The sequence below is a fragment of the Hippopotamus amphibius genome, chromosome 2, assembly GCF_030028045.1.
Source record: "Hippopotamus amphibius kiboko isolate mHipAmp2 chromosome 2, mHipAmp2.hap2, whole genome shotgun sequence".
NCBI lineage: Eukaryota > Metazoa > Chordata > Mammalia > Artiodactyla > Hippopotamidae > Hippopotamus > Hippopotamus amphibius.
In genome coordinates, this window is record NC_080187.1 from 136,116,304 (window position 1) to 136,132,237 (window position 15,934).

At 36.2% G+C, this 15,934-nt stretch overlaps 1 protein-coding gene across 6 annotated transcripts in view; it reads right to left on the reverse strand.

The window, feature by feature from the left end:
- Nucleotides 1–15,934, reverse strand: part of MCTP2 (multiple C2 and transmembrane domain containing 2) — a 235,841-nt gene that overhangs the window by 14,740 nt on the left and 205,167 nt on the right. For all 6 annotated transcript variants that reach the window (XM_057721327.1, XM_057721324.1, XM_057721326.1 and 3 more), the window contains one exon: nucleotides 7,796–7,905. In XM_057721327.1, coding sequence (XP_057577310.1) covers nucleotides 7,796–7,905 — 110 coding nt within the window. The remainder of the gene's footprint in view (nucleotides 1–7,795; nucleotides 7,906–15,934) is intronic.

Here is a 15,934-nt window from a genome sequence, read left to right on the forward strand (position 1 = left end):
AGTAACCACATTAAATTTGAATGCACTGCATGCTACAAGTAAAAGACAGTGACTCTCAGAAACAAGAGAGAGATCTAAAACATAAACAGGTTGAAAGAAAGTGACAAAAAACATGTATTATGAAGAAAGCACCAAAGGGAAAGTGGTATGGCCATATAATAGTTAAGCAAGACATTAAGTCCGATTTTTAAAATAGGTCACTTTTGAATGATTCATGATCCAATTCACCAGGAAAATACAACAATTTTAACATGTACAAACCAAACAGTGTAACTTCGGAACACAGAAAGCAAAAACTGATCAAACTACAAGGAGCAGACAAATCTACAACCCCAATGGACAGTCACGCATGTCTCTAATCCAAGAAGAGAACCAAAAATAAAGATCAGTCTGAATATAAAAGATTTGAACACAATCAACAAATTTAATCAAAGAATATATAGAAAATAATACACTCAATAACCTTCTTTTCAAAAATTTATAAAAGTTGGCTATTTGTTAGGTCTGTATTTTCTGAGCATAAGAAATGAAGTTAGAAACCAGGAAAAGAGAGCTAGAAAATCTTCAAATACTTGAAAAGTTAAACAATATACTTCTTGGAAAGGAAGAAATAAAAATAGAAATTAGAAAAAAAGTTTTTACTAAGCGTGAATTGGTAATGAAGATAAGTGTCCAAAATGCCTGGCATGGAGCTAAGTATTTAGGAAACTGTAGCACTTTAAATGCTATGTTAGGAAAACAGAAAGACTGAAAATAAATGATGTAGTTATCCATCTTAAAGAGTCAGAATAAGAACAGTAAACTAACCTCAAAGAAAGGAGAAGGAAGAAAGGAATACAGAGAAGAGTAGTAATTAATGGAAAAGAAAACAGGCAACAGGAAAGATTAACAAAGGCAAATGATGGTTCTTGCTAAAGACTAAATATAATTGATAAATGACTGTCAAGAAAAAAGAAGGTAAAACACAATTTTAAGCATAAAAAAGTGGACAATGCTACAGATTCTACTGTCATCCAAGACAGTAAGAGGATTTTATGCATAACTTTATGTCAAAAAGTAGAAAATGAAATGGACAAATTCTTAGAAAATGACAACTTACAGAAACAGATATGAGAAGAAACAGAATAACTGAACAGATTTACATATACTACAGAAACTTAATATTTAATTAAAATCTTCCCTGAAAGAAAACTCCAGGCCCAGATACTTTACCAGAAAATTCTATAAAATCTTAAAGGAAGTAATGACACCAGGCTTACACAAACTCTTCCAGATAATGATAAAGAGAGAACACTGACTGCCTATTGTATGAGTCTAGAGTAACCTTCACACTATAAAAAAACTTTTAAGAACAGAAAACTGTATATCAAATCTCACTGATGATCACAGCTGCAAAAATTCTAAGCAAAAAAACTGTAAATAAAATCCCAGCATATATATGGAGACTAGACAACATGAAGAAGCTGGGTTTAGTCTAGAAATGTAAGATTGGTTTAATATTTGAAAATCCATCATAATACACCACATTAACCAAAATAGGACAAAATAAAAACAACCATAAGATTATCTCAATGAATGTAGGAAAAAACTTTGACAAAACTCAACCTACAGTCACAATAAAAACTCTCAGCAAACTAGGAATAAAACGGAAATTCCTTCAGTTGATAAAGCATCTTTACAAAAACCTACGGAAAACATCATTCTTTAGGGTAAAATGTTGAAAGCTTTCACTCTGAGATTGTGCATGAGAAAAGAATGTTCACCAACAACAATTCTGTTCAACATCGTACTGGCACTACTAGCCAGTGCAATAAAACAAGAAAACAAAGTAAAGTGTATAAGGACTGAAAAATAAGAAAGAAAAAAATTATTCCTAGATGGTATGTTTATGTCATACAATATCCAGAATAATAATCTTCATATAAAAATTAAGATAATTGTGTATCAAAGTTGATAGACACAAAGTCAATGTAGGAAAATTAATTTCACTTTTATATCACAGTAACAAACAGGTAGAGATGAAAGCTGAAAAAAAAGATACCATTTAAAATAGCATGAAATGAATCAAGTACTTCAGCTATATTTCACAAAAATGTGTCAAATTTCTATACATAAAACTCTAAAGTAGTATTGAGATAAATTAAAAATGACCTAAATAGATGAAGGAATATATCACATTCATATGTTAGAAAACTTGTTTTATCAAGATGTCAATGTTTTCCCAATTAATACAGTCCTTATAAAGATCTCAATGATCATTTGCTTGTGTGCAAGTGCATGGTGTGTCATGTGTTGCATGCTAAAAATGGAGATACAAGAGTTAGTCAAAAATTATCCATACTCTGGTTATATTAAAACTGTTGGTTGCACTGTCTTATCAGAGCTTTCCGTTCAAAGCTACCTTCTCCCCAGTCACTGCTGTGCAGGTGTGAACATGTTACATCAGTTCATTTGTAACTGTGGTGCGAGCAAAAATGGCTGCCCCACTTGTGATTTGCACAAAAGAAGAGCAGCATGCAGAGATTCTTTTTTTTGTGGTCTGAGGATGTACCTGGTGCCATTATTTATCAAAGACTTTCTGCGCAATATGGAGAAAGTGTTTTGTCGCGAAGAAGTATGTGAATGTGAGGTGTATGAATGAACAGAGATGCTTATTGAAGAGCTGAAGCCTAAACTTTGGATTAAATGCAGAGGACTGCTATCCAAGGGCGTTGTGATCTTGCATGACAATACACGTCTGAACATTTCTGCCCACACTGTTGACACTCTGCAAAAGCTTCATTTCGAGGTGTTAAATTATCCTCTCTATAGTCCCGATCTTGCTCCACTGGACTTTCACCTGTTTGGTCCCCTGAAAGCAGCCGTACAAGGACGAAGATTCACTTCTGATGAAGAAGTGAAGACGGCGGTGCATTCGTGGCTCACAGCTCAGCCTAAAACATTTTTTAATGAGGGGATATGAAAGCTTGTTGACAGATGGACAAAGTGTATTGAAAAGCAAGGAGATTATGTCAAAAAATGATGTATTTGTCTTTTCTAAAAGTTAATTAAAATAAATTCTACAGCCAGAGTGCGGATAATTTTTGACTCACTCTCGTATGTACCAGACACATTCGTACACACCCTGTCAGATTTGCCCTCCCATCAGCCAAGTCAGTTAAGTCATGTATTTTTCTCTCAGCAACCCACAGTTTTAGTGATAAAAGGTTTAAATGTTTCACAGTTTTTTTTTAAAATTTAAGACACAGAGGAAGAAGGTCAAAGCAATTTACCAAAAATAATGTTCATAATTGCTAATATTTTTAAGTGATTATTACCGGCCATCCACTGGTTTAAACTCTGTATAGGCACTAATTAATCTAATTCTTCCAGAAATGTTATGAAGTAGGAATTATTATTATGCCCATTCTACAGATGAGAACTTGAGTCATAAAAGGTATTAATTGGCCCCGATCACTTACTGGCAGGACTGGGATTTGAATTCAGAGTTGGCTCAAGAGCCCACAGTCACTCTCTGTATAGTAGACACTTCAGAAAATGTAAGAAGCCACATTTTACTCATTTAATCCACTGACTATTCCTGCTTATAAGACCGAGGCCTCAATTCAAAGATACTAGCACTAACACTCAAAAAACTTACTAGACCCTCATTCCAGTTATCACAGAGTATCTTGTAGTGCTAGTCTTTCACAGAACACCCAAGGTTGAAGAACTCTAGTAAGTCAAAGCTTTCCATCTTGAAATTAAGCAATTTGTTAAACATTTTCATAGACTTCCCCAGATTTCCTGACTTGAGAGCTGCCTAAATCCTAAGAAGGGAATCCCTGACTCAAACCTTTCAATTAATGAAAAAATCCAAGGAATTCCCTTCATTCATTCAACTTTTCAGGTTCACTAACACATCCTAATAATATCTTGGACAAGATTTCAAAACAAAAAACAGAAATAACTGTGACCACATCCAGTTAAGGTGAGTACAACTCCATTCTAGAGTTCCTCTCCCAACTGGGTACCCCACTAGCTGATCTCTGTGTCAACAGAATCATTATTCTCCCCATTTCCTAGGTGTGGGAAAATGAAGTCCTCTCACTTTTCTACCCATGGAAACAAAAATGAGGGTCATAAAATCCTGTAGACCATTCTTTTGTGATGCACCCCACATGAGACTTTCCTTCATACATACATGGTTTTCACCCCAGTTTGTGAACTCTCTCCTCACAACTAGCCTCCTGCCCTCACTCTGGTCTTTCTGCCTTCATTCTCTGTCCCTTGCAGCATGTAACTTTAGATTAAATATAAGATACATCAATTTATCATTCCCCATGTGCTCACCATCACTGAAGCTTCACTTATCCCGCTTTCTCATCTCGTTGCTTAGTATTTCACAGTATTACTTCAGAGTCAAAGAAGTTCTTCTTCCTAGGGATATGCCTTCTAAGCCTTACTCTGGAACATTTGCAGGGATGACTGTCCTGTCTTAGGTCTACCTTAAGCTCAGTATCTTCTCTTGGAGCTTTCCTTCACCACTCAAGGACACAAGTGTTGGAGCCGCCACTCCATAATGACAGGACATACAATATACATCACTATTCTGACCCATCCTGCCTGCTGTCTGGGATAATATAAATGTCACATGTTAAGCAAATGTTAGCCTGATGTATGCATACATTTGAAATTTGTATACAATGAGAGAAGGTAATTAGGGAATGTAGAGAAAAGAAAACACCGTGCACTCCATGTAAATACAAAACCATCAGGGTCTTCTCTGTCAGTAGCAGGGAAGCCTTGTTCTGAGAGATTTATGTAAGTCTATTTATTTGCTAGTTGCCAAAAGCTGGGTAAAAGCTTTCCTGGTCCTTGTGCACTGAATTACAATGGAATTCCAACAGAGTTACACATGACGCTGTACTTGAATGCCCAGCGGGAAGTTTAAGGTCACTGTAATAATGAATGGCCAAAGAATTAATAGGAGTTGAGCCTCATGTGCCTTCCTGTGTCGCAGCTGGGTAGAACAGTGCTCTGTTCATGGCTCAAAATACGTCTCAGACATGGCCTCCACAGCTGTGCTGGGCACAGCCACCATCAAAAGCACTGTAGAGCTGGGGGCCTGTTTAAATCACTCTGCCCTCTTCTCATCAGACACACTTCCTCGACCATTATCAACTGCACAACAGCCACATTTGTCTGCTAACAGACATTCAAGCACGGAGATAGTTTTACCAAAGGACGTGGCCTCCCTGCCTCAGTCTTGCCCCCGACTCCACATCCTCTTATCTCCTTTGCTACCAGTACATCCCTCACTCGATCTTTTCTCATTGATTTTTTCCATCCACTCAAGGCCCTGCATGACCAGCCTCATCTCCAGGCACTGGCCACGTCCATCCCCAGGACACAGACATACTAACTCCCCTCCATTTCCCTGTATCTATCACAGTCTTGGGCTCTGAACCTTTGCATTAAGGTGTCCACTTACTGAAGCCCCCATTTATCAACTCTGTGCCCAGTTAGCTCTTCCCATTCTCAGAGATGCTAAGTTGTTGCTTCTTCAGAACTTTCCTCTGTCTCTCTCCTACATCCTTCCTGGGATGTAGGACCTCCCCCTGCCTCCTACCTAACCTCTATCTAGCATCAATACTATTCTAATTGTCTTATTAGTGTTCTTCTCCCTCAATGGAAAATAGATTCTTAGAAAGAGGGAAGTGGGAATGGCAAGACAGGGGCGGGGAATTATAAGGTACAAACTACTATGTATAAAATAAATAAGCTACAGGGATGTACTGTACAACACAGGGAATATACCCAATATTTTATAATAACTTTAAATGGAATATAATCTATAAAAATTGACTTTTGTTACACCTAAAACTAATATACTATTATAAGCAACTATACCACAATAAAAAATGAATTAAAAAAATAAAGTAAAAAAAGAAAAAAAACGCAAAAAAATAAAGGAGAAAGAAAAGATCGCCAGAGGATAATGACATTATAGTGTAAAGTGAGGAGAGCAAGTTTAAATCCAAGCTGCATGGCTTAGTTGTTGTGTGATCTGGGCTTCCTATTTAATCATTCTCTGGTTCAGTTTCCTCATCTGTAAAATGAGGATACTGACAATCCTTACTCTGTAGGTGATGGGAATCATTTAATTCAATCCCTTTAAGTAACTCCTTAAAGAAGTCGCTGTGTGTAACGGGGCTTAGAACAGTGTCTGGCTGGCATATGACATTAGCTGATGTTTCTATTATCATTGTTATTGTGGATGCATTTCTCACTCTTAAACCAAGTCAGTGCCTCAAACGCAAACACTGATAGCTGAATAGATGCCCTTTTCATCATTTCACTATTTTCTACTGTCACTTATGTTTTTGCTAAGCAATTTTGAGGGTATGTTCAGGAACCATTTTTCAGCTTATATAAAACCTAAAGAAATAAAGCAGATACATCAATATACATGACCAAAACCGCCTCCCACTCTTTAATTTTTCTTGATATTGTTTATAGGGATAACGATGTGAAAATTCAGAAAAAACTCACTAAATGTGTTTAAAGATGACTTTTAACCTGTTTTTTAAGCAAAAGAAACATGTCTGCTATGCCAATCATGAATGGACATTCAAGGGCAATTTCATGTAATAAGGGACTGAGGAAGAGCATCGGTAACCACAGAAAGTTCCATATTAGCTTGTTTATGTTTCCTGATGGTAATCAGCACCTTGATTTCCCTGAATTTTGATAAACAAAATTCCACTTGGCTCTTAGCACTAATTTTAATCGCTTCTTTACCCAGGTAATTTCTAAATATTATGTCCTTTATTTAAAGAAATCAAAATGGCCAATAAAATAAGAAACAGTATTAATTAATCTTTAGAAAGAACAACATGGCTGATATAAATGCTGGATTTAAAGTGCGAACAAAAGTTTACAATTCAAAAGAAAAAAAACCTGCTCTGTTCATTGGTAGCAAATGAAGGCCAAGTTAGGCAGAGTTCACAATGTATAAAACAAAGTAAACAAAAGAAATTTAAAAAGTGAATCATAGAGAGTCTTTCTCCATGGAGACTCCATTTGAGAATTTAGCCCTTATGCCTAAGGTGGAGGGGGTGGCAAGCGATGGGTTGGAGCAGAGTCAAACCTAGCCTGACACCTGTTTTTATAAATAAAGTTTTATTGGAACACATATCACATCCATTCACTTACTACCAACTATCTGCTCTTACACTTAACCAAGAGAGTTGAGTAGCTGCTACAGAAACCATATAGTCCGAAGCTGAAAACATTTACTCTCAGGCCCTTTATGGAGAAAGTTTGTGGACGCCTGTCCTAAGTTGTCCACATATGTGATGAATTACCTTAACAGCTTTGCATTGGTGATGTTACTAGTTAGGGACCATTCTTTGGAGAACAGAGAAAAATTTCAGCCAGGACATTTACTGTATTCTGTGATTCGGATGCAAAAGCCTCTTTTAGAGCATATTTGCTTCCTTTTTTATTTCCGTATAGGACAATCTATTTTTTAATCTATAGGTTATCACTTAAACCAGAGTATTTTTGAGAATGAAAAGAGGCACCACTAAATACTTATGCTGGGACAATTGGTATAACTTGGGCCACACAGGCACCCTGCGAAGCTGACAAGCCCAAAGGACAAACCAACCAAAGTTAAAAGGCCCAAGACTGTTGGTTTTTTCTTTGTTTTTGCATTTTCTTATTCTATCCTCCCAAAGACGCCCCCCGCCCCGACTTGTTCCAGTGGATGGCAGCTTCACGACAAACACAAGACAAATGCAGAACTTACTTTTTAATTCTTTCTCCAAAAGAAGCTATTTCCTCCAAGATGTTTTGAACAGTTGAGACAATATCCTGTACCATATAGATTCTTTCAATTAAGCCCTTTTTCTCAGATTCCTAGGAAACAGAAAAGATTTAACTCAGTTACTTCATTTTTATTGGCCTGCTATAGGAATTATTATGCCATGTTATCATAACATGGTTACTATCAACAGAGTGTCTTCAGGAGATACATTCATGGTTTTCACAACTTATTTACTGACTCCTCCAAATCCCTGCCTACTCGTGACATGTGACCACTTGCAGTGTGCAAGCATGTCGCTACCTCAATATCATGAGCTGATGAATGGGAATCCCACAGACAAAAGAACTTCATTTGCCTGTGGAGTTGCTGCTTCTCTCAGAGAATTCTGCAACCCTTTTCATTGGCTGATCCTGACGTCTTCTGTCTTCACAAGGTTAGCTTACTTACCCTTTTCCCATTAGTCCTACAGAAGAGTTTCCAGCAGGCAATAAGGCATGTTGGATTATCCAAATGATGTATGTGGAATTCAGCTTTCTAAGAATATTACCCTTACTTTGTTTACAGAAAACCTGAAATGTGTTCTACCATGTTAGGTAGCTAATGCTTATAAAAATAATTTAGAAATTACTCACATATTAGAGAAAAGACGATTTCCTGAGGACTGGCATTTTCACACTATTTCTTATATTCTGATATTGTACTCTAGCTCCCTTATGAACTCTATTGTAACTGGGATTTACTTGGTATCTTCTTAGCTCAGGCCTAGCTGGGTCATTGTAGCTGTTACATCTAATGTATAATGCCTAAAATCTCAAATAAATCTAACAAAGCATTTGTTTTCTATCTAAGATTTTACTTCGGTTAGAATTGTACTACATTATTGAGCAAAATCTTCTAAATGATTACAGAAGATTATTATAGAAAAGGTTTCTATAATAATCTTCTTTGCAGCAAAAGGAAAAAAATTCATTCTTCTCTTCATCAAACTGGACCCATGGATGGAAAGAGGAAAACACATCACCCCATACTGATTGCAGTGATTGGTAAAAGCATCAATACAGCACAGATGTCAAAAAGCACAAATTTCCCTTCTTACATCTGCCCTTGTTTATGGAGCTACTGGCAGAAACAGAGCAAAGAGAGGGGCCGAGGTTAGAATGTACCATTGCTACCCCCTTTTCAGTAAGGGTGCTGGGATGGTTTAAATAACTTCTTACTGTCTGTTCTGTACCCCTTTACAAACCATTCTGTAAAGGGGAGGTCATACTCATTGCTGCTTCTTACAAAGTCAAACTCATTTGCAAGACATTTTTCCTTTCTCACTTTAATTTTAAATTTCTTATTTCCCTTACTCTCTTTCTGACTCTTTAATTCTTCAAGCAGTTTGCATTAAAAATTGGATATACTGCCAAAGCGACTTAATTCATGTTCAGCAATCCACCAACATCTATTAATGGGCACAATGGTGAAAACCCAGCTCTGTCTGCCACAGAAGTATTCATGTTTATAAAGGAGGATTTGAAAGCACCAGGGAATTTGACCCAAAGGGCAAAAGTGGCTTCCTCTTTTCAACAGCGTAGAATTTAGGTCAAAACAATTTCTTGGAAAAGGACTCAAATTTCCATGTGGCTCAATTTCATAAAAATTTCCTATTTTAGTGGACTGATTTTTTTTTCGCCTGGGTTATGAAACACCCAAATGCTGAGGTTCTGGTTGTGAAGAACAGCCTGAGTTAGTACACCAAAATAATAAATGATTCTCACAATGTTTTTACTTTTTGATGAATTTGATGCTTTAGTTTGAATATTCAATATTTAAAGACTAGGCTAAAGAATTCTACTGTATCTAGGGCAACAGCATAATTTATGAACCATATCTGTACAATTTTAAGAATGAAAGTAATCAGAATTACATAATTTAAAAAATATTTATCAACTGACAACTTGGTTTATAATATTAATGGATTTAGAAAATTATTTCTGTGATACACCATATTAACAAATTGAAGGATAAAAACCATATGATAATCTCAATAGATGCAGAAAAAGCTTTTGACAAAATTCAACATCCATTTATGATAAAAAAAATCTCCAGAAAATGGGCATAGAAGGAAATTACCTCAATATAATAAAAGCCATATATGACAAACCAACAGCCAACATAATTCTAAATGGTGAAAAACTAAAAGCACTCCATCTAAGAATAGGAATAAGGCAAGGGTGCCCACTCTCACCATTATTATTCAACATAGTTTTGGGAGTTTTAGCCAGAGCAATCAGAGAAGAAAATGAAATAAAAGGAATCCAAATTGGAAAAGAAGAAGTAAAACTGTTACTCTTTGCAGATGACATAATATTATACACAGAAAACCCTAAAGATGCTACCAGAAAACTGCTAGCACTAATCAAAGAATTTAGTAAAGTAGCTGGATACAAAATTAATGCACAAAAATCTCTTGCATCCCTATACACTAACAATGAAAGAGAAGAAATAGAAATTAAGGAAACTCTCCCATTTACCATCGCAACAAAAAGAATAAAATATCTAGGAATAAACCTAACTAAGGAGGCAAAAGACCTGTATGCAGAAAACTATAAGACACTGATGAAAGAACTCAAAGATGATACAAAGAGATGGAGAGACATACCATGTTCTTGGATTGGAAGAATCAACATTGTGAAAATGACTATCTTACCCAAAGCAATTTACAGATTCAACGCAATCCCTACCAAATTACCAATGGCATTTTTCACAGAACTAGAACAAGAAATCTTACGATTTGTATGGAAATGCAAAAGACCCTGAATAGCCAAAGCAATCTTGAGAAGGAAAGATGGAGTTCGTGGAATCAGGCTTCCTGACTTCAAACTATACTACAAGGCTACAGTGATCAGGCCAGTATGCTACTGGCACAAAAACAGAAATGCAGATCAATGGAACAGAATAGAGAGCCCAGAGGTAAACCCACCCACATATGGGCAGCTTATCTTTGACAAAGGAGGCAAGAATATACAATGGAAAAAAGACAGCCTCTTCAATAAGTGGTGCTGGGAAAATTGGACAGCAACATGTAAAAGAATGAAATTAGAACACTTCCTAACATCATACACAAAAATAAACTCAAAATGGATTAAAGACCTCAATGTAAGGGCAGACACTATAAAACTCCTAGAGGAAAACCTAGGCAGAACACTCTATGACATACCTCAAAGCAAGATCCTTTTTGACCCACTTCCTAGAATCATGTAAATAAAATTAAGAATAAACAAATGGGACCTAATGAAACTTAAAAGCTTTTGCACAGCGAAAGAAACCATAAACAAGACAAAAAGACAACCCTCAGAATGGGAGAAAATATTTGCCAATGAAGCAAAGGACAAAGGATTAATCTCTAAACTATGCAAGCAGCTCATGCAGCTCAATACCAAAAAAGCAAATAACCCAATCTACAAATGGGCGGAAGACCTAAATAGACATTTCTCCAAAGAAGACATATAGATGGCCAACAAACACATGAAAAGATGCTCAATATTATTAATCATTAGAGAAATACAAGTCAAAGTCACAATGAGGTACCACCTCACACGGGTCAGAATGGCCATCATCAAAAAATCTATAAACAATAAATGCTGGAGAGGGTGCGGAGAAAAGGGAACCCTCCTGCACTGTTGGCGGGAATGTAAGTTGGTAGAGCCACTATGGAAAACAGTATGGAGGTTCCTTAAAAAACTAAAAACAGAACTATCATATGACCCAGGAATCCCACACCTGGGCATATACCCAGAGAAAACCATAATCCAAAAAGAAACATGTACCACAATGTTCATTGCAGAATTATTTACAATAGCAAGCACATGGAAGCAACCTAAATACCCATCAACAGATGAACAGATAAAGAAGATGTGGCACATATATACAATGGAATATTACTCAGCCATAAAAAGGAATGAAATTGAGTTATTTGTAGTGAGGTGGATGGACCTAGAGTCTGTCATAAGAGCAAAGTAAGCCAGAAAGAGAAAAACAAATACCATATGCTAGCTCATATATATGGAATCTAAAAAAAAAAATGGTTCTGATGAACCCAGTAAGAGGGCAAGAATAAAGATGCAGATGTAGAGAACCAACTTGAGGACACGGGGTGGGCAAGGGGGCGAAGGGGAAGCTGGGATGAAGTGAGAGAGTAGCACAGACATATATACAATGCCAAATGTAAAAGAGATAGCTAGTGGGAAGCTGCCGCATGACATAGGAAGATCAACTCGATGACGGGCAATGACTTAGAGGGCTGGGATAGGGAGGGTGGGAGGGAGTCACGGGAGGGAGGGCATATGGGAATATATGTATAAATACAGCTGATTCACTTCGGTGTACAGAAAAAAACTGGCACAACAGTGTAAAGCAATTATATACCAATAAAGAGCTTATAAAATCAAAAAGGAAAAAGAAAAAAAGGAAAATCACTTTTATTTTCATGACACTTTCAAAATAAAAAAATATTTTACATGCATTAGAACAAAAGAAACTTGCTTATAATTATCTGAATTTTAAAATAATACATGAAGAATGATAATTCATGCTACATATTCACATACCTCGTTGGTTTCCTAGTTATACGTGTTTATAGTTCCAGGTCAAGATAACTTTTCCAAAAATTGTACTTCTTTAATATCATCTTTTCACTTATTTCACAAAATTGTTCTTACTCATCTTCAGAGTTGCACTTAATGGTCATTAAATTGACACCTTTAATTGACTCTACCATAGACCAAAATTTTAATTACAAAAATACTCTATCTCCAGGCACTGAGGTACCTTGAAAACTCACAACAGAAAGGTGATACATGAAGAATATCCTCAATTCTATTTTTTAAACATTGGAATCTATATATTTTAGCGCAAATAATTTCAAAGGCACTATATCTTGTATCCATTCATAGGAACTTTGTCAAAAATTTTTTTCAAGATAAAACTTTAAATACATTATCACTGTGATTCTTCACAAAATTTATGCTGAAAAACAAATGGCTTCTCAATTTCCTTCCAATCCTGGGTAGAATTTATATTTATCCTATTAAAAATCACAAGATGTTTTTTATCCCACAAATCGAGATAATCCAGTGTAACTTCAAAACGTAAACACTGAATCTTACATATTTGACATCATAGTTTGCTTTGTGATGAATATCCCTTGCTTTTGTAAAGAAAAAAAGATTCAATATCTTTTTGGCCAGTTCTTGTAAAATTCACTTCCATTTACTAAAGGCTTCCAAAGACGAAGTTACTTAGCATCATTCAGTCGTCAACAATTTTGACTAAAAAGTCCCAACTGATATGACCAAAATGCAACAAACATTTAAAAGATTTCTTTTTTCTCCCCCCACAGGAGTTCAACAGCTTTGGGGAATGTTTAAGTTAACTGAGAATTCTTCAAAGGTTTCAAACATTCTTAAAATCAGATTGATGGATGGATGACTGGCAGCAAAAAGAAAGTGCAGACTGCCATGGCCAATGAAGTGTATTTTTATATCGGAAATATCTTTGCCATGAAAACTTTGCTGCTGCTGTCCCAACTCTGTATATATAAAATATTTATAAACGTGGACACTTCAGCTTCTAATTCAACTGGTGGTGCCTCATCACTTGTCTGTATGCGATCATGGACCATCAGGACACCACGTCTATCACTTGTACATTTCTGTTTCAAAGATCCCTTCAATTTATATGAATTTCTTATTAGCCATGATGCTGTGCTTCCTCAAAATCTGCATTCATATTATCACTACAAAACACTTGTTCTTTTTGTCATTTGCTTCTTTGGTGTCTATAGATCTCTGCGCTCTCGACTTACTATATAAGATGTGATTTTTAGACATCTTATTTAGTTACATATTCTACCTACTGCACATTGCCAGTATTATTTGCCCAATGTTCATGAGAATGTATGTTGAATTATGCTTTCTGGAAATATTGGGGGAAAACATTTCTTTCTAGTCTTACATATTTTTTAACTTTTCATGCTAACCATTTTAGCAAACTTTATGTATAATTTGCATAAAATACATAATTTACATTATAATAAAATGCATCCATTCTTACTTAGGAGCTAGAGTAAGCAGGGTTTACAAGAGATGAAAAGTTAGGGGAAAAAAAAAAACTTAAGATGTACCAACTCCACAGATCTGCATATTTTATTAAGCACAGGCTCTGGAGTCAAAGGGAAGTGAGTTCCACACTGGTCTTGTCATCTACTAGCTTTGTGATCGTGTGATGTTCCGACCAGTTTCTGAGTCACAATTCTGCTATCTGGCAAAGGGAGAACATAATCCTGACCTTGGCTGGAGTGTCTGGAGAATTAAATATTATATCATACAGAAAGCATTTGGTATACCCCAGGTGCTTCATAAGTCCTTCCTCTTCAAGAATTCAAAGAGACCAAAGAATGAATAACCTTTTGTCTAGTTTAAAGAATCCTGGGGTTCATTTAAGTTTCAAAAGCAACCATCTCCCAGGACAAGTCTACTCATGTTGCCCTGCATTGTATGAAAGATCATCTGGCAGTTCTCTCTGCATCATGCTGGCTTTATTTACACGTTTCAGATTGAACCAAGGAATGTGGTGATAACACAGTTTAGCAAACACAGCATTACGTCTGCTGCTGCTACCAAACTGTCTAGGAAGAGTAACAGTGATTCATTCAGAAGGAGGAAACTGTTATCACATGTGCTTATATTTTTCCTTAACATATAAGGCTTCTGATTAATAGAGGGAAATGTGTAATAAACATACTGATGGCCACTGGTGTGATTAAACCAATGAATAAGATAACTGTGGCTGAACACACATTTTTAGATTCCTACATTTGCGAAAGGATGGATTTTACTTCTCGTCACAAACTTGAAAAAAACACCAAGGCCTGAGTAAAATTCGCATGGCTTAGAGTCTACTTTACGAGTGAGTAGGTATCACCATATAACAGAAGAGACGAAAGAAAGTATGGAACTTTTCAGATCCAGAATTCAAATTCCAAAAGGTTCCTTTGCTTTGTTATATACTACAGAGAGTGGTCGTAAGAAAAATAACGTGGTGGTAATAACTGTAAGAAAAATGACAAACTCCTACTCTGTAACCTAAAAATGAATATTATTATATAAAATGTATGCAAGATCATCATTTTTTTCATTGTCCATTTGTTTATAAAATGTCAAAAAAAACCCTAACCCACTGAGTCTTTTGGCTAAGTTTTAGAGACAGTTGAATGAAGAACAAGTAATGTGCCTGTGTTGTAACATGGTTGTTCTTTCTTTAAGAACAAAGCCAATAAATAAATAAATGAATAAAGCAGGCAGTGGATTTTTCCTTCTTTAAGGCTTTGTGGGCTTCCCCAATGTCTCCAAAGAGTACAGCACTGTAGGTGCAAACAACCAGCTTCGAGCCTCTGGGAGAGAATTAACACCATGAAAATGAATTTACAGTTACGAATTCATTATATACTCAGTATGTTACTTTAAATCATCCCAACATGTTCTGATTCAGGAAAAAAAATTCTCATTTCTCTATTCATCACCTAAGCAAAACCAAAGAGACAGTCCTGAAAACGGACCACGTCAGGAAGGATCCTTGTGACATGCTTACAAATTGAGCAGTATTCGTCACAGGATGCCCAGGGTTCCCCAAAGGGATCAATGTAAAATTCCCATCTCAGGATCATCCCCGTAACGCCAGCCATCCACAGCAAAGATGCAAAAATACGACTTTAGACTTTAAATGGGAATCTGTTTGGTCTGTTTCATTCTGCTGAATATTAAAAGCCTGCAATTTGAAAACTTGAAGAATTATAAACATCAGAAATAGACTGAGTGGCACTTAGCAGGGGTAAAAAAAACCTCTAAGCATCTGTCATAACAAAGAACAAGAAGTAATATTTCTGATACACGAGATTAAAAATTGTTCTTTGGGAATCTGGCTTAATGCACTGGGAACTGTCTTTAAAGTTTCTTCCCATGAGCTGTGCCCTGTGTGTATGGGCATGCGCGCGCGCACACACACACACACACCTCTATGGTGTGCTATTCAAATGGGGGGAGCGGAGTCTATACTCTTTCAGGAGAATATTTCCTT